This window comes from Ranitomeya imitator, chromosome 1 (genome assembly GCF_032444005.1).
Source record: "Ranitomeya imitator isolate aRanImi1 chromosome 1, aRanImi1.pri, whole genome shotgun sequence".
Lineage (NCBI taxonomy): Eukaryota > Metazoa > Chordata > Amphibia > Anura > Dendrobatidae > Ranitomeya > Ranitomeya imitator.
In genome coordinates, this window is record NC_091282.1 from 552,242,462 (window position 1) to 552,264,927 (window position 22,466).

At 40.8% G+C, this 22,466-nt stretch overlaps 1 protein-coding gene across 1 annotated transcript in view; it reads left to right on the plus strand.

Moving 5' to 3' along the window:
* TMEM161A (transmembrane protein 161A) overlaps positions 1-18,740 on the plus strand; it is a 35,373-nt gene extending 16,633 nt beyond the window's left edge. The window contains exons 3-12 of the mRNA XM_069767710.1: positions 6,209-6,289; positions 6,979-7,076; positions 8,684-8,840; positions 8,937-9,088; positions 10,125-10,185; positions 14,299-14,442; positions 15,265-15,378; positions 15,727-15,901; positions 16,818-16,914; positions 18,071-18,740. Of these exons, the coding sequence (XP_069623811.1) occupies positions 6,209-6,289; positions 6,979-7,076; positions 8,684-8,840; positions 8,937-9,088; positions 10,125-10,185; positions 14,299-14,442; positions 15,265-15,378; positions 15,727-15,901; positions 16,818-16,914; positions 18,071-18,351 (1,360 nt within the window). The 3' untranslated portion in view covers positions 18,352-18,740. The remainder of the gene's footprint in view (positions 1-6,208; positions 6,290-6,978; positions 7,077-8,683; positions 8,841-8,936; positions 9,089-10,124; positions 10,186-14,298; positions 14,443-15,264; positions 15,379-15,726; positions 15,902-16,817; positions 16,915-18,070) is intronic.
* Positions 18,741-22,466: the final 3,726 nt, after the last annotated feature.

The following is a 22,466-nucleotide window of genomic DNA, read 5'->3' on the forward strand; positions in this document are numbered from 1 at the left end:
TATTTACCAAAGGTAGCCTCAGATTTTCACAGATCTCAGGAGATAGTTCTACCATCATTTCTCCATAATCCTTCTAATCCTAAGGAGGAGCTACTCCATACCTTGGATGTTAGGAGGTGCCTATTAGAGTATATCTCAGTCACTGACACTTGGAAGAGAGAGAATGCGTTGTTTTTATCCTTCCAAGATCCTAGGAAAGGGCTTAGAGTGTCAAAGTACACACTAGCGAAGTGGATTAGGGAGGCTATCTCTCTGGCTTATACTGCAGGTGGAGGTCCGGCTCCGCAGAATCTGAGGGCGCATTCCACCCGGGCCATGGCTACATCCTGGGCGGAAAGATCTGGAGTATCGATCGACCAGATATGTAAGGCAGCTACGTGGTCATCCCCTTCCACCTTTTTTAAACATTATCGGTTGGACTTGGGGTTCTCCTCTGATCTCACCTTCGGGTTAAGGGTGCTACAGGCTATAGTCCCTCCCTAAGATAGTTTACATCTCTGTAATTCTCTCGTAGTGCTGTCATGGGAGTCCGAATAAAGCATTAAGCTACTTACTGGTAGCGGCATTTTTCGGAGGCCCATGACAGCACCCTTAGTTCCCTCCCTATTCACGTGGGGGTTGCACTTCCTATAATGTATATAATGAGATAGATAGATCTCACGTGGGGTATCTAGTTCGATACAATGGATTAATTTTGTATATAAACTGTATATAATGTATATTTGTGTGCCACTAACCGAGGTAGTCCTCTCAGGCTCTGAAATACAACTGATGCATGGGGAGAGGTGCCGCCCTTTTGTATCTGTAGGTTTCCTGTTCCTGAAGGGCGGATCCCCTCTCTCTTAGTGCTGTCATGGGCCTCCGAAAAATGCCGCTATCAGTAAGTAGCTTAATGCTTTTGCATCACCACATTTTGAGAGCTATAATTTTTCCATATTGCGACTTACAGAGTCAAGTGAGGGCTTATTTTTTGCGGGACGAGTTGATATTTTTATTGGTGCCAGTTTTGGGCACACGACATTTTTTTTAATCTCTTTTTATTCCGATTTTTGGGAGGCAGAATGAATAAAAACCAGCGAATCATTAATTTCTTTTTTTTTTGGGGGGGCGGGGGAAGGCGGCGATTATACCGTTCCATGTGTAGTAAAATTGATAAGGCAGTTTTATTCTTCGGGTCAGTACGATTACAGCGATACCGCATTGAAATTATTTTTTTTATGTTTTGGCGCTTTTATACAATAAAAACTATTTTATATAAAAAATAATTATTTTTGCATTGCTTTATCATGAGAGCTATAACATTTTTATATTTCTACTGATGGAGCTGTATGGCGGGTCGTTTTTTGCGGAACAAGATCACGTTTTCAGCAGTGCCATGTTTATTTATATCTGTCTTTTTGATCTCGTATTATTCCACTTTTTGTTCAGCGGTATCATAAAGCATTGTTTTTTGTCTTTTTTTATGGTGTTCACTAAAAGGGGTTAACTAGTGGGTCATTACGGACGCGGGGATACCAAATATGTGTACTTTTATTGTTTTAGATTTTTTTCATTTAAATATTTATTTACTAATAGAATAAATATTGATTTATTTTTATTATTATTATTATTAGTTTTTATTTTGTAAAGTATTTTTACAATTCTTTAAAAAAAATTTTTTTTTCATTCTAAGTTTTTCACTTTATCCCACTATGGGACAATCATTTTGTGCAGGCTGATCGCTTCTATAGCATGCAGATCTGCATGCTATAGAAACTGTCAGCGCTGCAGCTTCTGTTCACTGACGTCAAGAGACTTCCTGACATGCACTGCGCATGACTGGACGTCTCTCAGCTCTGGAGACCCGAATGTCGTCATGACGACATCTGTTCTCCATGGCAGCGATTGGGACCCCACGGCAGAGGGGCTGTCACCCCCTGTGCCGGCTCCAGAATGCTGCGATCATGTTTGATCGCAGTGTGTTGGGGGTTAAAGTGTCGGAAGTAGTCTATGACCGCTCCTGGGACTTAGTGAGAATCAGCTGACACCCGGCCCCGATCCGTTGCACACCACCCATGTGCGTGGCCGATCGGCTATGACGTACTATCCTGTCCATGGTCAGACGGGCCCAAGGAACATGGACAGGATAGTACGTCGGATGTCAGAAAGGAGTTAATGTGTGATTTGCCAATTAATAGTATTTAGAAGCTTTGCACCTTCAGGTCTAGTTGACTGTCAACTAGAAGATGTATAACTTTTTCACAAGATTTTAATTATTTTTTCATTGAGCACCTATTACCCATTTTTTTTTTTTCATGTTGAACTGGACACACAATGTAATAGTGGCTGAAAAAAAAATTCCACCAAGTTTTATTCTGCTTGTCTTTTTAATTTCGTCTCATCGTTGCAGAGCTATTAGCAATGAAACTATTGGCATCTGATGATTTAAAAAGGGCTTGTCCACTACTCACACAACCCCTTCTCAATCCCTATATACCACCAGTAAATTGATAACACCTATACTCAGTTCTGGTGCAGGTAATGTTGGCACTCACTTTCCTTGGGCTTACGTCACATTATGGATGAGCCAATGCCAACATCGCTGGAGCGGCACCTGCACCAGAGGTGTGTATAGGTGTTATTATTTTACAGGGGGGAAATATAGTGATGCTGAATGGGTAGTCTGGGTAGTGGACAACACTTTTTACACCCACTTGAATTTAAAAAAAAAATTAATCAGTTAATTTTCATGAGGGACGTGTACTTCTCCCTGTATGAAGAGGAAAGATGATAGAAGGTTTGCAATGTGACACATTTAATCTCAGTTGTGCTGCCTTTGCCCCCATATCAACCTTGTCTGAAAACTGTGAGTCATTTGTGCTCTGTACCCAGCACTGTCTTATCATGCAGGAGGTTAGACCAGGAGATCAGAGATCTGCCCTTAGGTTTCTCAGTGTGTGAAATGTAAGTTCTGTTGGGGCATGTTCAATCGCTAGTATGTACATATATACTTGGACATTGGTCTTTTGATTTGATTTATATGTAACTCTTGGACTGTCAGGGGAAATCTTACTATCTTCATGCAATCCAATGCTTTTTTTTCCTTTGTCTCTAGTAGTTTTTGCTTTTAACCCCTTCACGACATGCGCCGTACTAGTACTGCGCATGCCGTGAATCCCCCTTTGATGTGGGCTCCGGCAGTGAGCCCACATCAAAGTCGCGACATGTCAGCTGTTTTGTACAGCTGACATGTGCGCGCAATAGCGGCGGGTGAAATCGCTATTCACCCGCCGCTATTAACCTGTTAAATGCCGCTGTCAAACACAGACAGCGGCATTTAACTACCGCATCCGGCCATGACGTCATCGCCGACCCCCGTCACATGATCGGGGGTCGGCGATGCATCAGGAAGGTAACCATAGAGGTCCTTGAGACCTCTATGGTTACTGATGCAGGTCTGCTGTGAGCGCCCCCCTGTGGTCGGCGCTCACAGCACACCTGCATTTCTGCTACATAGCAGCGATCTGATGATCGCTGCTATGTAGCAGAGCCGATCAGGCTATGCCAGCTTCTAGCCTCCCATGGAGGCTATTGAAGCATGGCACAAGTAAAAAAAAAATGTTTTTAAAAATATGAAAAAAATATAAAAAATATAAAAGTTTAAATCACCCCCCTTTCGCCCCTTCCTAAATAAAACAATAAAAAAAGAACCAAACCTAAACGTATTTGGTATCGCCATGTTCAGAATCGCCCGATCTATCAATTAAAAAAAAAAGCATTAACCTGATCGCTAAACGGCGTAGCGAGAAAAAAATCCGAAACGCCAGAATTACATTTTTTTGGTCGCCGCGACATTGCATTAAAATGCAATAACGGGCGATCAAAAGAACGTATCTGCGCAAAAATGGTATCATTAAAAACATCAGCTCGGCACGCAAAAAATAAGCCCTCACCCGACCCCAGATCACGAAAAATGGAGACGCTACGGGTATCGGAAAATGGCACTTTTTTTTTTTTTTTTTTTTTTTTTTTTAGCAAAGTTTGGAATTTTTTTTCACCACTTAGATAAAAAATAACCTAGTCATGTTAGGTGTCTATGAACTCGTAATGACCTAGAGAATCATAATGGCAGGTTATTTTTAGCATTTAGTGAACCTAGCAAAAAAGCCAAACAAAAAACAAGTGTGGGATTGCACTTTTTTTGCAATTTCACCGCACTTGGAATTTTTTCTCCGTTTTCTAGTAAAAGACATGGTAAAACCAATGGTGTCGTTCAAAAGTACAACTTGTCCCGCAAAAAATAAGCCCTCACATGACCATATTGACGGAAAAATAAAAAAGTTATGGCTCTGGGAAGGAGGGAAGCGAAAAACGAACACGCAAAAATGAAAAAGGGCCGCGACTTGAAGGGGTTAATATGTTCTGTGGTGTTTATCACCTTATGCCTTTTGTAAGATCCTTGGAAGAAATAAAACATGTGCCAGTAATTGATCACACATTTAGTTATACATGGAAATAACACCACCTAAAAGGGGGCTTCCTTTTCTAAGCTAAGCAAATCCAATTATAAGAAGACCTTCCATCCAATTTAATAATCTAGTTGCTTGACCATGAACCAAATCTAACTTCCCAATCTTCTTTTTAAAATATGGAGCCCCTAACTGGATCCTGAATTCTAGATATGGCCTTACTAGTGATTATAGAGGTGTAATAGTACACTGGGATGTAAAGTTCTCTTTTTATATACTCTTAATATCTTTTTTGTTTTTGCAGCTGCTGCTTGACATTGAGTACTACTGCTTAGTTTATTAGTAACCAGAATACCCAAGTTCTCTTCTTTTTTTGTAATCCCGAGTATATTTCCATTTGAACAGGTTCTGCAAGAATGTAGTAAAATTACCCGTAACGTAATTCAAATGGCAGGTCTCAGTAACATGTCAGGATGGGCGCCAATCTAAAGAAACACAGCGCCAAAGACCTGTATCTCAACTGTCAGAGGAGCTCTATAGTAAGCATACACATACCGGAGCTGCTGTAGAAGTGTGTGACTGCACAAAGGATTTTTTCCTCCCTCCTCAGTTCTCAATTCTTAGGGTACCGTCACACACTGCCATTTCGATCGCTACGACGGTACGATTTGTGATGTTCCAGCGATATCGTTACGATATCGCTGTGTCTGACACGCAGCAGCGATCAGGGATCCTGCTGAGAATCGTACGTCGTAGCAGATCGTTTAGAACTTTCTTTTGTCGCTGGATCTCCCGCTGGCATCGCTAGATCGGTGTGTGTGACACCGATCTAGCGATGCGATCTAGCGATGCGTTCGCTTGTAACCAGGGTAAACATCGGGTTACTAAGCGCAGGACCGCGCTTAGTAACCCGATGTTTACCCTGGTTACAAGCGTAAAACTAAAAAAAAACAAACAGCACATACTTACATTCTGGTGTCCATCAGGTCCCTTGCCGTCTGCTTCCCGCACTGTGACTGCCGGCCGTAAAGTGAAAGCAGAGCACAGCGGTGACGTGCTTTCACTTTCACTTTACGGCCGGCAGTCACAGTGCGGGAAGCAGACGGCAAGGGACCTGACGGACACTAGAATGTAAGTATCTGCTGTTTGTTTTTTTTTAGTTTTACGCTTGTAACCAGGGTAAACATCGGGTTACTAAGCGCGGTCCTGCGCTTAGTAACCCGATGTTTACCCTGGTTACCCGGGTACCTCGGCATCGTTGGTCGCTGGAGAGCTGTCTGTGTGACAGCTCCCCAGCGACCACACTACGATTTACCTACGATCACGGCCAGGTCATATCGCTGGTCGTGATCGTAGGTAAATCGTATAGTGTGACGGTACCCTTAGTCTGCTGTTGACATCATTTCTTCTTTTATCACTCACTTCTCCAGCATGTCTGATATGGGTATGTGTACTATGCTGCCCATCTGTCAGCTTAGACGCAGGTCTCTGTATCTTTATTTCTTAAGACTACAGCCCATCCTGACACATGACTAGAAAGTGTTGCCATTTGAGTTACATGACGATGGCCATTTTATTACATTCTTGGAGAACCTTTTTAATGTATATGTAGTAATACAATCGCTGCCTGAGAAGTTCTAGGATCTACGCAATGCTTACATGGGCCACAAGTTTGATAAAGCTACCATATGGTTCATATAGCTTGCATAGCCACTTTCACTATTGAACTTCACATATGTTCATTTTTTTTTCCTTATCAGCTTATTCCGCTACAAGCATCCAACAGAGAACGAATTAAGAGCACTCTCTGGAAAACTAAAGCCCAAAGCCAAGAAAGAGCGGTAAGATTACAAATAAATATAATCTACAGCAGGGATCCATAAAAGGGTTGTCATATGGGTAGGTCATCAGTATCACATCAATGAATGTCTTACACCTGATATCCTAACTTTTCAACTATTCTCTGCATGTAAATGGTGAACGCTATTTAATCCATACTGGCTTCTGGTGAGAATTGTAGCTCAACTACTATTTAAGCGAATAACTGATCTGCAGTATCCTGTAGATGTCACTATACATTAAGTAGAGCTGCGCTGTTCAACTCTATGCACTGATTACATCCAGATAGATCGTTACCGGTATCATATGTCCAGGCAAACCCTACAACTATGTTTTTTTGACACTAAGTATCAATGATCATTTTTCTCTTGAATTAATGTTGTTTTTTTTTTTTTTTTTTTCTAAACTTGAATAATTGTTTAGAACTCCTTCACTTATGGCTGACTATCTGGAATTACGGATTCATGGGTTTTTGCAATGGCAGACAGAGCTTTTAGACTCCTATCTATCTATCTATCTATCTATCTATCTATCTATCTATCTATCTATCTATCTATCTATCTATCTATCTATCTATCTATCCTACTAATAGAAGAAAAGTGTAATGCTGTGCATGTGTCAGATTTAGTGAGATATTAAACTTTCAGCTTGCATATTTTTTTTACATTTTAGTTAACCTCTATTTTTGTAGGAGAATGAATGGAACCACAGATGAAAAACCACTTACAGTCCCAAGAGACATTGACCTTCATTTGGAGGTCACCCCAATCACGACGGTTGATGCTCTTGGTAATTTATTTATTTTATTGGGTAAAGGTAAAATAAACTATAAAAACTTCCTTTTACATGCAAAAGAAATCCAATCACTTGTGCGGCATGTGATACAGTCCCCTCTGATGAAATACTATGTATGATCCATGTTTAATACACAGTAATGATCACATCTATATCACTGCAGTATACACAATAAAGCTTGTCATGGAAGGCGAGTATAATGTGAGACTAGATGGACGTCATAAGTCACTTTCCTTTCTTGTCTTAGTATGTATGTATGTATTAGTTGGTGTTTTTGGTGCCATATTCATCAAAATGACCAGCGTGATTCAAGAATTTGCCGCAGAGTCATTAATTGGCTTCTTTTCCTGTCTTAAACTATTTTTGTGACTTTTGGCATCACAATACTGGCATACTCCAGGGGCGACTGAAGTGCAGTTGCAGCAAATTTAAAAAAAGTCACAATTGATGCATCGAGTTAAAACCTCTGGAATTGCTAGACTCCGCCCACAAAGCATAAAGAAAACAAACTGGCGAGCACATATAAAATAGACCTAAAAAAGGTGCAAATAGAATGAATTGGGTGCAAACAAAAAAGGCGCAAAAATGGACAAAAAATAAGGGCAATGATGAATCTGGGCCTATACTTCCAAAAATTTAGATTGCCAACCTATATTCATGACTTGTTCTCACCCTAAGAGGCAGTTGTTCCAAAGTCCATTGCTTTAAAGGGTTTATGACGAAGTCTGCAGTCACTCTGTCACTGTACACTTGTGTATCCTCACAGCATGCACTCTGAGGATTCTCCACTGCTACTGGCGCAACAGGGCGGTCATCAATATGTGTACGACCGGCCACATTGCAACTGGACATGCAAGGCCTGCAGTGAAATAGTGACTGCTGGTTTTTGTGATAAACTTGGACAACCCCTTTAAGGTAATCAATTTTCTGGTCATGAAGAGTGTCTCAGTGTATTATTATTTGTGTATAAATTGTGACGTCTCAGTGACAACATCTCAGGATGTAGGTTTAAGATTCCCAGGGTACTTGTGACTCTGCATTTGAAGAACGGGTGATTGAAGTTAATGTGACCACTATGGGACTTTGGGTATGATATTCTAGCCAGATTGTTCAAATATATTGGTGCTTGATATTACTAGTATGAGGTGTACAATTAAACTAATAAGGGTATAAGGACTTCCTACTGGAAGAAAACATGCTGGCAGATTTGCCTGGCATAGGTGGATATATCATGAGAGCCTTGGACCCAATAAATGCATATCATTGGGGTAATGTGATCTTGGCCACTTCTGTATTTATCACCCACTCTTGGGGTAAAATACTGACCAAATACTAAATAAGTGAACATAGCCTTATTTCTATAGATTTCTCAGATTACAACTATACCTAGCTAACTATGGCCTTGCTGTCACCCATGGGCACTGTGTCTGAGAGAACAAGTTCATTGATGGGTTCTTTCTAGCCACGGTGAAGTCCACCTACCTTTTGTAGCTCGCACTCTATTGTCTTGTAGGTGACACATTCCTACTTTTTGTTCAGTCTCTGAGTATTAATCTTTCTAGTAATAGCACTTAATTCTATTTCTTTCCTTCATTTTGCAGTGCTTCGATATTTCCTGGAGTACCAGTGGTTTATAGACTTTTCATTGTACTCAACGATCATCTACCTGTTGACTGAAGGATACTACTGTCTAGTGAATGCCCAGAATGAAGTCAATATTGGTGTTTTGTGGTGTCTGCTGACTGTCATTTTTGCTATGTATCCTTTAAGGCCTCATGTAAGGGGATGCGGTAACTGGGGTCTTGGATTCTAAGAGCAGCATTTGTTGGTTATTCCTTACCTCAAATCCTCCAGTAAAGTTCTGTTTACCATGATGAAGCACTACTTCCGTTCAGAAGAGGGAGGAGAGCGCTCGGTCTGCTTGACCTTCGCCTTCTTCTTTATGCTCATCGCCATGATAGTGATGGTTGTAAGAGAAGAATATTTAGAGTTTGGACTGGAACCAGGTATTCACATTACCTCTAATCTCTTCTGTCCCATTTCTAACCTTTTACTGACTTTGGAAGTACTTGTACGCCCAATGTTGGCTCCATGACTTTGATGTGGGCTCAGGAGCAGTCGCAGGGCGACGGTGGGTTGCCATGACAGCATGGCAATCCGTGCCTCCAAGGAAGGTCTATGCAACGACCGAAACGTTATGTTCTCACTGTGGATTGCAACTCCCAGATAAATCCCCTTGAAATTCTATATATGAGTGCCAAGTTCTTCCTATGTATATTCCTATAGATTGGGCTCCTACTTGGGCACCTACACACAGGCGTGCAATGTTCTTTTTGCACCTAGATTTCATAGGTGACCATGATTTTTGCAGTACACAGCAATACTGTGGGGAAAAAAATGTAAACTCCAGAATTGCAGTATTTCTACCACCGCAACACCACTAAAAAATGCAATAAGTAGCATTTAAAAAGTTTCATCTACCCAAAAACGATCAATAAAATGTCTGTTCGACTTGCAAACAACAAGCCCTCACACAGCTCTATCGACTAAAAACTGAAACCGTTACAGATCTTGGAAAATGACAAAAGCACATGCAACTTTTTTTTTTTTTTTCTTTTTATTTCTTTTTTTTTTTTTTTTTATGTAATTTTTGTATTGCCATAATCACTGTAGAATCATATTGGCAGGTTATTTTTACCGCATAACTAATGCTGTAGGAACAAAGCCCCAAAATCAGTTGTTGAATTGCATTGTTTTTTTCTTTGGGAATTTTTTTACCTGTTTCTCAGTGCATCGCATTGTGAAATTAATGATGTCATTAAAAAGTACAACTCGTCCCGCAAATTACAAGCCCTCATGTAGTTGTATGGACAGAAAAATAAAAAAGTTATGGCTCTTGCAAGAAGGGGAGGAAAAAACAAGAGCGTAAAAATGGAAAATCGCCTGTTTTGGAATGGTTATGGTTCTATGTGATATCTTCTCAATTCTCATAGTTTTCCTATGTCTCTCATCATATATAATAGAGCTATTTTTTTATTGCAGGTATAGATAATATTTGTCATAATCTGGAAATTTTACTTAAACAGCAAGGCTGGCAGTTATCGTAAGTTGCCTCTTAGAATTTTTTATCAATGTACTTAACTTGCTGTAATCTTGGCAAATGTTTGTATGTATGAGATAGTTAACAAGTTTTTGCTATTTAATCTGAGAGCAGCATGATGTATGGGGCAGAGAGCCTGATTCCAAGAATGTGACATTTATTAGGCTGTGTGCTGTAGTTTGAATACAAGCAGTGTTTTATCAGCAGGAGATTAACACTAGAGGACTAGATCTCATGTGCAGACCAGTCAGGCTGATCTGCATAACCCCGCCCCCACCACTGTTGATTTGTAGCTGACAATTCAGTGTACACAGAAAACTGCTCAGTGGTGTGGGAGGGGTTATATGCAGCTCGGCTTTCTGACCACTGCAACATCTATATATACATCTTTATTTGTTTGTTGTATATAGAGAGGGCTACTCTTCATGCGCACCTATGCACACCAGTTTTTTGATTTGGAAGTGCCAGTCAGTCTTTTGCTATGTGTATATTGGCTCTCTGACTGAGCACTCAGCCTGTGGTGGTTATAATTGCAGCAGGATCCTACCAACCAGAAATTCAGGCTTCAGCCTAGAGATATTCACACTGGACACGTAGGTTCCCAGCAAATCAGAGACCACCTTGTTGTTGGCTGCTGGACATGCATGAATTGGCCAAATTATGTGCTACGTGTCTCCATTCTTTTCTTCTTATCTAGAGCAGTAATGCAATTCATATTTCATATATTACATATTTACAAGCTTTAGCACTACAGAGTGCAACTTTGTTTGTTCACTGCTACATCTATAGCAGTCCAGTAAGTGTCACCTCACTGGAATCGAGCTTTCTGCCTCCAGATCATGCTGCTCTCGGATTACATTGCAAAAAACCTGCTGACAGGTTCTCTTTAATCCTGCACTTACTGTATAATCTAAACATATGGTTTCTTATATTTGGACATCTTTTTATGATCAACCCAATTTAATTAATTATGATAGTACACTTGTGGCAGTTTGTATTGATAGACGGAACATGTGTCATGCAGGTTAGGGCTATGTTCGTATGCAGTGTTTTTTTTCTGCAAATTAAAAGTTGCTTGTTACAGTACCTGCAAAAGCTATGAGATTTCAGAAATCTCATGCACACACTTGTTTTTTATTTTCTTCCCTGACGGAATTTGAGAATTGCATCATTTTTCAAATTTGGAACATCTCAATTCTTTCAGCGTTTTTGCAACGAACACTTTTGGTGAATAAGACTAAATGTATTAAACCTGTACTGTAGACAAAGCACACCTGTAATCCATATCCGCAGAGCAAGAAAAACACAGCAAAATGTGCTTTTTTTAACATCACATACTTACTGCCAAGAGAGCAGGGCCTGCCTGCAGAGAAAACGCAGCAAAAAATGCTGCATGTGAATATAGCCTAAAAGTGCAACATACAGTTAGGCCCAGAAATATTTGGGCAGTGACAATCTTCGTGATTTGGGTTCTGCAGTCCATTATTATTTTTTTTTTAATGAAACCACTGAAATGCAACTGCAGTGTAGACTTTCAGGTTTAATTAAAGGGGTTGAACAAAAATATCCTGTGAAATGTTTAGGAATTGGAAACGTTTTTCTACAAAGTTGTCTCTTTTCAGGGGCTCAAAATAAATTGGACAAATTAACTTTACCATAAATAAAATGTTATTAGAGAATCTTTTGCGGGCAAGGTCTCCCTGCAGTCTGGAAGCCATGGACGTCACCAAATGCTGGGTTTCCTCCTTAGTGATGCTTTGCCATGCCTTCACCGCAGCCGACTTGAGTTGCTGCTTGTTTCTGGGTCTTTCTGCCTTAAGTTTTCGTCTTAAGCATGTGAAATGCAGCTCGAAGGGCTTGAGATGTGATGATTGACTCAATTATTGCAGACTATTCCACATCTTTGCCTTAAAAAAAACAAAACTCCTGGGTTGCTTTCACAGTATGTTGTGTGTAATTGTCCACCTGTACTGTGAAGCATGATCCAATCAACCCTGCTGCATTTGGTTGAATCTGAGCAGAAAGTATAGCCTTGTACACAGAATTCATTGCTTGTGTCTTCGGTCACATCATCAATAAACACCAGTGACTGGGTGCCCTTGGAAGCCATGCTTGTCTGTGTCGTCACACTGCCTCCACCATGTTTTACAGAGGATGTGGTGTACTTTGGATCATGAGCAGTTCCGCGCCTTCTCCATACTTTCTCCTTACCATCATTCTGGTACAGGTTGATTTTAGTTTCATCTGTCCAAAGAATGCTTTTCCAGAACTGGGCTGCCTTCTTTAGATTTTTTTTGGCAAAGTGTAATCTGGCTTTTCTTCTTTTTAAGGTTGATCAATGGTTTGCATCTTGTAGGGAGCCCGCGGTATTTGCTGTTATGAAGTCTTCTCTTTATGGTAGACTTAGATATTGAAACACCTACTTCCTGGAGACTGGTCTTTACTTGGGTTTCCTTTATGAAGGGGTTTTTCTTCACCATGGAAAGAATTCTGCACTTATTCATATCTGTTGTCTTCTGTGCACATCCAGGCCTCTTTGAAGATCCCAAGCACAGTAGTGCGTTTGTTTTTTTGCAGGATGTACCAAACTGTTGTTTTCTGGTATCTCGATGATGGATTTGTTCTTTTTTTTCAACCTAATGATGGTCTGTTTCACTGAGAGCTTTTACTTTTGTTTCACTTTTGACCACATGTTGTGGGTTCACAGCTACAGCTTCCTAATGCAAATGTCACACCTGGAATCAGCTCCAGATCTTTTACCTGCTTAATTGAAGCTCTTGAGATAATTGTCCAATTACTTTTGGTCCTTAGAAAAAGAAGCCGCTACATATTAAGGAGCAGTAATTCCTAAACCCTTATTCCAATTACGATGTGAATACCCTCAAATTAAGGTCACATTCACATGTTTAATATTTGGTCAGAATTTTACATCGTTCACATTTGCGTTGCGCAGAGCTGCGGAGGGCTGCGTACTTCCAGGTACTTCCTCTGTTAAGCCCCGCCAACTTCCGCACCTACGATTCCATTCAGCTTCGCCTAAGTCTGCATGCATCCTGCGAACCTATCTTTAACATTGGGTACGCAGGCCATGCAGATGTATGTGGATGCATCCACATGCGTTGCTTTGACGCTGCACTGAACTCGTTAAAAGCAACATGTTGCATTTTGTTGCTGTCGGCGCAGCGTCAAAACAACATGTACAATGTTAAAGATAGGTACGCAGGACACATGCAGATGTAGACGGAGCTGAATGGAAGAGGTCCGGCAGTGGGCGGGGATTAACACAGGAAGTACGAGAAAGTACTCAGCCCTCCGCAGCTCTGCCCAACGCAAATGTGAACGTAGCCTAAGCCAGCAGGTGTGACCGGAGGTAAAAAATGTACCGCTGGTAACAGGTGTTGGCTGATGGGTGTATTCCTCCAATCAGCCTATGCCTGCTGTCGGTGGTAATAATCTTACCGCTAATCAGAGCCACCGGTGTTTCTCAAGCTATCATGCAGAAAACAGCGTGGGAAAAGCTCGATGTTAGGGGTGCCAAACCCTAACAGTTAAACAGACTTCCTGAAGAAATCTGGGTTCGGACCCCAACTTTACTGTTCGGATTCGCCCATCTCTAGTTATGAGTCACCAAACAATTTAGGCAGATGTGAAAAATGCTGCAAAGTAATAATCCTTTGACTAAATAGAAGTGTTAATACAAAGAGTCCTGGAATTAATTATATGGCCATAGGGCCATAGCCCTGATGTGAACATCGAGTCTGTCTGTAGATTACATGAGACAGAAGGATTTGCATAAACCTACATTCACAAAAGATCTGTGGTTAGTTCTCAGAGATGCTTAATAAAACAAGTACAAGCATATCTACAGTAGAAGAATTGGTGCAGTTTTAAAGGCAAAGAGTGGTCATACCAAATATTGAATTGATTTAGTTCTCTCGTATTCATTCACTTTGCATTTTATACACTGATAAAAACAAACTATTAACAGTTCTATTTTTTTAAAGCATTCTTACTTTGCAACATTTTCGCCACATGTAAATCATTTGCACATTACAATAGAATTTAGTTGTATGAATGCCATGCTGCTGTTCTAAGTCCATGTGCGCTGTTTTTCAGAGTCCCCTTTATTAAACTGGGTTTCAAAATTGCATTGGTTGCCCTATGCTCATTCCTTGGTGCTTGTCTGACATTCCCCGGCCTACGATTGGCTCAGACTCACCTGGATGCTCTTAAGATGGCAGCAGACAGACCCATGCTTCAGTAAGTATATTGTCAAAGATGGCTTAAATGACAACGTTTGGGTGGACCAGAACAAAAAATATCCAGTTGAGTTAAATAACCATGCTAAGTCTATTATACCCAGAAATTCACTTTAAAGAAGCACCCCTCCTCCTCCCATCAAAGTTTTCATCCTCTTAATATATTGCAATCATATTATATAGCACTGTGTACTTCCAATTGCTCATTTTACCCTTCTACCCAGTACATTTTTCTCTTTTCTCTGCTCTGTGTAGAAACAGGAAGTATCTTGTCCCTGCATTTATCATTCCCCTTTTCACCTCCTGACCCATCTGCCCCCTCCTCCCCCATACCAGAGACTTTTGCAGTGACTTGTGACTCATACAGGGAAAATTGACCTCCTGTTTCTGCATAGAGCTTAGAAGGATTCAGCTTGTCCGTTTTTAATCACGTGATGTCATAGACCTAATGGAGAACAGAAGAATTAGCTGGGTAGAAAGGCAAAATGAGCAATTGTAAGTACACAGTGCTATATAAAATGATGCTTGCAATATATTAAGAGGATAAAAACTTTGGTGGGAAGAGGAGGAGGAGTGCTTCTCTAATGTCCTGAAAAATGTGGTAGTATTGTGCTGGTACTATTCGTCAGTGTTTCCCATTGACTTTTTATTTTTCTCACAATCATGTTACTTTCAATCTAAAAATGCAATGTATTATTCTGTTTGAAGAGGCAGGTGGTAATTTAGGGGGCCACAGCAGATTGCAGGGTGGGCACATCTGAACTCAGTGGAAAATGTGACTTGCCGCTGTTAATGATAACTCTTCTGTGCCCTCTTTATGCAGGCTTCTACTTCATGCCAGCTTTCTGCCTCCTGTCATTGTGGTTTTAATGTGGATCCGCCCAATCACCAGAGACTTTCTGTTAAATGCACCAATGGGTAAAAAAGCTGTACAGCTGTAAGTAACGTGAAAGTAAAGGCAAAATATTCTCCAAATCTATCTCACGGCATAGTGGATGCAGATCTAGTATTGATTTCTGATGTCATTGATCGGACCATCAGAAAAGACTTGTTGCTTAAATAACGTTTTATGTTAAAAAAAAAAAAAATCTTTTAATTCTGGGATTTTTTTCTTTCTTTGTCAGTCCATTTTTCTATTTTAGTTTCATATTATAAAATTTGTCAAATGATCCTGTGTGAACAAAGGCCCCAAACCAGGCTTTTTGCATTTTCTCGTGACACTTTACAACCTAAGAAAATAACAAACTGAGCATGTTCTAACAAAATGATATCTTTATCTTTTCAGTATGTCAGATTCCGCATACAACACTTTCCGCCTCTGGGTCATTGTGATTTTATGTCTCCTCCGCCTCTCCTTAACACGCTTCCATTTGCAAGCATATCTCGGCTTAGCTAACAGTTGGGTTGAGCAAATGAAGAGAGAGGCTGGACGGATATCCATGTTGGAGATTCAGTGTAAAGTAAGTAGCCAAGAGAAAACAAGTAAGCGGGTTCCCCTACAACACAAGAAATAGTCCCTAATGAATTGAGCCATAATCTGCCGTCCCGAGATATATTGGGAGGCATGTACTAAGAGCTGCTTGCACTACATGGTCGGCTTGTTATCTACAATATATTCCTTAAAGTGAACCTGTTATAGGAATACTTGATCAGGCTCCTAATAATGTGTGCAATCACTAAAGTGATACTGCGGAGTATGAAAAAACAGCATGCAATCCAAGCGCTTATGTACGCGGACTAGTATGGGAGCTCCATTATTCACAGTTCACCGATATCACGCAGCATGATTAGCAGAGAAGCGTGAGCAGCGCTCTATCCTTAGGATAGGTCATCAATGTCTGATGAGTCGGGGTCTGAAACCCGGCACCCCCACCAATCATGTTATAATCAACGTGCAGTACCCTGCCTTGGCCACTACCAGAAGACGGGGCAGTTCCACAACTGAGCACTTCCGGCTGCCTCTGACACCAAAGACAAGCTGATCAGCGGGGGTGCCAGGTATTGGACCCCGATCAATCAGACATTGATAACCTATCCTAGGGATAGGTCATCCATGATAAAGTGGTTGACAGCCACATTAAACATGTTATTAGGAGCCTGATATTATTCTATATCCTTCACCTTAAATGTATAGTCCTTCCGAAACCTATTACAGTGTAGCCAGAAGGTAAAGCCCATAGAATAGATCTGTTTTACTGTGCACGGACATCAATTTCTGTCAGCCGTAAACATTAAATCACATTTAGTGGAGTGTATTTCGTGTATGTATTTGTACTATTTTATTATTACAAGATTAAAACAAACTCAAATTGGCATCTGGAAAAATGAATTTAATGACGTCTGGGGCAATTAATTAATTTTTTTTTTTTTGTGCAGATTTCCCGCATCTTTTGTTACCTTACTGTAGTGTCTTTACAGTATTTGGCACCAATCATTTTTACCCTGCATTGTGTTTTCTTGCTGAAGTCAATGGGTAGGTAAAATTGTAAATGCTCCATGTCCTCAATATGAAACCACATCTAACGTATAACGCCAAATAATTTGCCTATTTGTGGGGAATGCAACTTGGTGGGAGACCCACCCAGCTTGTGTATTTCGCTGTAGACATTGGCCACAGTGCCCAGCGAAAGTGATCAGTCCGTTGTTGCTATATTACTAAAGGGCGCATGCCGATTGGCGATCTAATGTGCAGCACAATACATGACTGGTCCCTTGGTCACCAAGTGAAGGGAGGGAATCACTTTATTTTTACTGTACACTCTGAAAAAGATCTTGTTTCCGTAAATGAGAACACGCTTTGGCCTACACGGCTTGCCATGCATGTAAAGTCACTAAAATAAGCTAGACCATACACATGATGGTTGTAGGTTGATGTCATCTTTCCCAGCTTCCATATTAAAGGGACACTGTCACCTGAATTTGGAGGGAACAATCTTCAGCCATGGAGGCGGGGGTTTTCGGGTGTTTGATTCACCCTTTCCTTACCCGCTGGCTGCAAGATTGCCTTACGCAGGCGTGTACTACGGAGGACATAGAATGAACTTCAATCCAATATTGCAGCCAGCGGGTAAGGAAAGGGTGAATCAAACACCCGAAAACCCCGCCTCCATGGCTGAAGATTGTTCCCTCCAAATTCAGGTGACAGTGTCCCTTTAATGATGAGTTTCATGGGACAGCCCGGTAGTGTGCTTACACATATAGGTCCCGATTCATCAAGACAAGCATTTTTCACACTGGTCTTGATGAGGGAGCCTATTTGAGTCAGACGCTACTGATTAATGAAGAGGCACACGTGTCTGATGGATGGTGTACACCTTCATGCACAGCTTACCATGGCCTAGACGAGTTGTGGCGTCACGTCCCTGTCCCTCCCCAGTTTCACCCATTTTGACAGATCTGGGAGAAACTATTGTGAAAAAAAAAATCAAGTTACAACATTTTTGCACAACTCCAAGTTGTGCCAAAGTTTTGCGGCTTTACAGAGAAAATTTACTCCAGAATTCTGGTGACATTGCTTTGATTCCTCTACAAAGCCCAACCAAGTTAGGATAATGTGTGTGGCCACTTCCATGAATTGGGTATTAATAAGTCTCTATTCCATGTTATGTGCAATTATTATATGTTTGCAGGTGATTACTCTTGGGGACTGTACCCAGAAACCATTGGCTTTTCCCCTGTAGTAGAGTCTTCTACTGCACCACGCATTACATCTTCTGAAGAAGAGGAAGACTCTGAGGATGTTCAGATTGCCGTCGAGCAGATAATAGGGGCACTGAGTGCTTTCCGAACCATCTTCTCTTCCATTTTCTTCCGTGGTCTGTTTGGTTTTTTGACATGGTGGGTCTCTGTCTGCCAAATTGTCACTAGCCTATTTGGTCTCTACTTCCATCAGTACTTAGGAGCCTCATAGATGTGGAAAAGGATCATTGGAAGATCAAAAAACTCTACTAGGCTTTCTCACTGGCTACATTACTGTAGAGCTCTAAAGCACGTACGCAATGAGAAAATATAAGTACAGTAACTTTTTAAAGGAAAATAAAAAGGACTATGAAATCAACAACAACCATTATGTGGAAGAAAAGATTTATTTAAACCAGACTCACAGCAGCGTGGGCCCACTGTAATGTTAAATGGACTGAATCAGAGGTTTTTTTTACCATGTGTTTTTTTTCTGAGCAGATTTTATTTGGTTTGTTTGGCACATATTACTGTAGTAAATTGGGTCATCTTGACCAAACAGAAATATTTTTACTTTATATGCAAATGAATAAAAAAAAATATATACCCACAATGATAAAATGCGTTGAAGTAAAATTAATGTCCCACTTGTAAGGCTTCATTCACATGTCCGTTTACCTGTCTTTGTCGTAAGTGTTCCTTCGTTGTTCTCCACTGTATAAACACCATGACACATTAAATTGTTTGGGGATATTCCCATATCATTTTTGCTGAACAATAGTCTCATTGCAGACCTGTCCCCTCACTGTGGTCTCATTTTCAGCCTAAGGGCTACCATTTAGGTGAATAAAATGGCACCACAAGGATATACTGATGGGACATAGACCAAAATTAGATGCAAACTGTATCCAACCCATGGATGAAAGTGTTTGAATTCAACCCTAGTCCTTTACAGTTCTTGATTTGTACTGTAACTGGTACAGTAGGAAGCTGAAATACAGGAACTGCATGGAAATAAAGGTGTTCTTTTATTTTTTATATGTTGATGTTTTATAGCCAAATTCTAACTGTGCCTTGTTTTGTTCAGTATTTTGTTACAGAATTTTATGTTTGACTATAATAGAATGGGCGTCACTAACTGGCTGTAAGCCAGATACTGTACACTAAACTTATGGCTACATTCACACATTCAGTATTTTACCTCAGTATGTGTAAGCCAAAACTAGGAGAGGAACAATTAGAGGAAAAGTATAACAGAAATATATGCACCACTTCTGCATTCATCACCCACTCCTGGTTTTGGCTTTTAACCCCTTCATGACCCAGCCTATTTTGACCTTAAAGACCTTGCCGTTTTTTGCAATTCTGACCAGTGTCCCTTTATGAGGTAATAACTCAGGAACGCTTCAACGGATCCTAGCGGTTCTGAGATTGTTTTTTTCGTGACATATTGTGCTTCATGTTAGTGGTAAATTTAGGTCAATAAATTCTGCGTTTATTTGTGATAAAAACGGAAATTTGGCAAAAATTTTGAAAATTTCGCAATTTTCACATTTTGAATTTTTATTCTGTTAAACCAGAGAGATATGTGACACAAAATAGTTAATAAATAACATTTCCCACATGTTTACTTTACATCAGCACAATTTTGGAAACAAAATTTTTTTTTGTTAGGAAGTTATAAGGGTTAAAATTTGACCAGCGATTTGTCATTTTTACAACGAAATTTACAAAACCATTTTTTTTAGGGACCACCTCACATTTGAAGTCAGTTTGAGGGGTCTATATGGCTGAAAATACCCAAAAGTGACACCATTCTAAAAACTGAACCCCTCAAGGTACTCAAAACCACATTCAAGAAGTTTATTAACCCTTCAGGTGCTTCACAGCAGCAGAAGCAACATAGAAGGAAAAAATGAACATTTAACTTTTTAGTCACAAAAATTATCTTTTAGCAACAATTTTTTTATTTTCCCAATGGTAAAAGGAGAAACTGAACCACGAAAGTTGTTGTCCAATTTGTCCTGAGTACACTGATACCTCATATGTGGGGGTAAACCACTGTTTGGGCGCACGGCAGGGCTTGGAAGGGAAGGAGCGCCATTTGACTTTTTGAATCAAAAATTGGCTCCACTCTTTAGCGGACACCATGTCACGTTTGGAGAGCCCCCGTGTGCCTAAAAATTGGAGCTCCCCCACAAGTGACCCCATTTTGGAAACTAGACGCCCCAAGGAACTTATCTAGATGCATAGTGAGCACTTTGAACCCCCAGGTGCTTCACAAATTGATCCGTAAAAATGAAAAAGTACTTTTTTTTCACAAAAAAATTCTTTTTGCCTCAATTTTTTCATTTTCACATGGGCAACAGGATAAAATGGATCCTAAAATGTGTTGGGCAATTTCTCCCGAGTACGCCGATACCTCATATGTGGGGGTAAACCACTGTTTGGGCACACGGCAGGGCTCGGAAGGGAAGGCGCGCCATTTGACTTTTTGAATGGAAAATTAGCTCCAATTGTTAACGGACACCATGTCGCGTTTGGAGAGCCCCTGTGTGCCTATGCATTGGAGCTCCCCCACAAGTGACCCCATTTTGGAAACTAGACCCCACAAGGAACTTATCTAGATGCATATTGAGCACTTTAAACCCCCAGGTGCTTCACAGAAGTTTATAACGCAGAGCCATGAAAATAAAAAATAATTTTTCTTTCCTCAAAAATGATTTTTTAGCCTGGAATTTCCTATTTTGCCAAGGATAATAGGAGAAATTGGACCCCAAATATTGTTGTCCAGTTTGTCCTGAGTACGCTGATACCCCATATGTGGGGGTAAACCACTGTTTGGGCGCACGGCAGGGCTCGGAAGGGAAGGCACGCCATTTGGCTTTTTAAATGGAAAATTAGCTCCAATCATTAGCGGACACCATGTCACGTTTGGAGAGCCCCTGTGTGCCTAAACATTGGAGATCCCCAAGAAATGACCCCATTTTGGAAACTAGACCCCACAAGGAACTTATCTAGATGCATATTGAGCACTTTAAACCCCCAGGCAGAGCCATGAAAAAAAAAAAAAAAAAAAAATTATTTTCTCAAAAATGATCTTTTAGCCTGCAATTTTTTATTTTCCCAAGGGTAACAGGAGAAATTTGACCCCAAAAGTTGTTGTCCAGTTTCTCCTGAGTACGCTGATACCCCATATGTGGGGGTAAACCACTGTTTGGGCACATGCCGGGGCTCGGAAGTGAAGTAGTGACGTTTTGAAATGCAGACTTTGATGGAATGCTCTGTGGGCGTCACGTTGCGTTTGCAGAGCCCCTGATGTGGCTTAACAGTAGAAACCCCCCACAAGTGACCCCATTTTGGAAACTAGACCCCGAAAGGAACTTATCTAGATGTGTGCTGAGCACTTTGAACCCCCAAGTGCTTCACAGAAGTTTATAATGCAGAGCCGTGAAAATAATAAATACGTTTTCTTTCCTCAAAAATAATTATTTAGCCCAGAATTTTTTAATTTTCCCAAGTGTAACAGGAGAAATTTGACCCCAATATTTGTTGTCCAGTTTCTCCTGAGTACGGTGATACCCCATATGTGGGGGTAAACTACTGTTTGGGCACATGCCGGGGCTCGGAATTGAAGTAGTGACGTTTTGAAATGCAGACTTTGATGGAATGCTCTGCGGGCGTCACGTTGCGTTTGCAGAGCCCCTGATGTGCCTAAACAGTAGAAACCCCCCACAAGTGACCCCATTTTAGAAACTAGACCCCCCAAGGAACTTATCTAGATATGTGGTGAGCACTTTGAACCCCCAAGTGCTTCACAGACGTTTACAACGCAGAGCCGTGAAAATAAAAAATCATTTTTCTTTCCTCAAAAATGATGTTTTAGCAAGCATTTTTTTATTTTCACAAGGGTAACAGGAGAAATTGGACCCCAGTAATTGTTGCGCAGTTTATCCTGAGTATGCTGGTACCCCATATGTGGGGGTAAACCACTGTTTGGGCACACGTCGGGGCTCGGAATTGAGGGAGCACCATTTGACTTTTTGAATACGAGATTGGCTGGAATCAATTGTGGTGCCATGTTGCGTTTGGAGACCCCCTGATGTGCCTAAACAGTGGAAACCCCTCAATTCTAACTCCAACACTAACCCCCCCACACCCCTAACCCTAATCCCAACTGTAGCCATAACCCTAATCACAACCCTAACCCCAACACACCCCTAACCCTAATCCCAACTGTAGCCATAACCCTAATTCCAACCCTAACCCTAAGGCCATGTGCCCACGTTGCGGATTCGTGTGAGATTTTTCAGCATCATTTTTGAAAAATCCGCGGGTAAAAGGCAC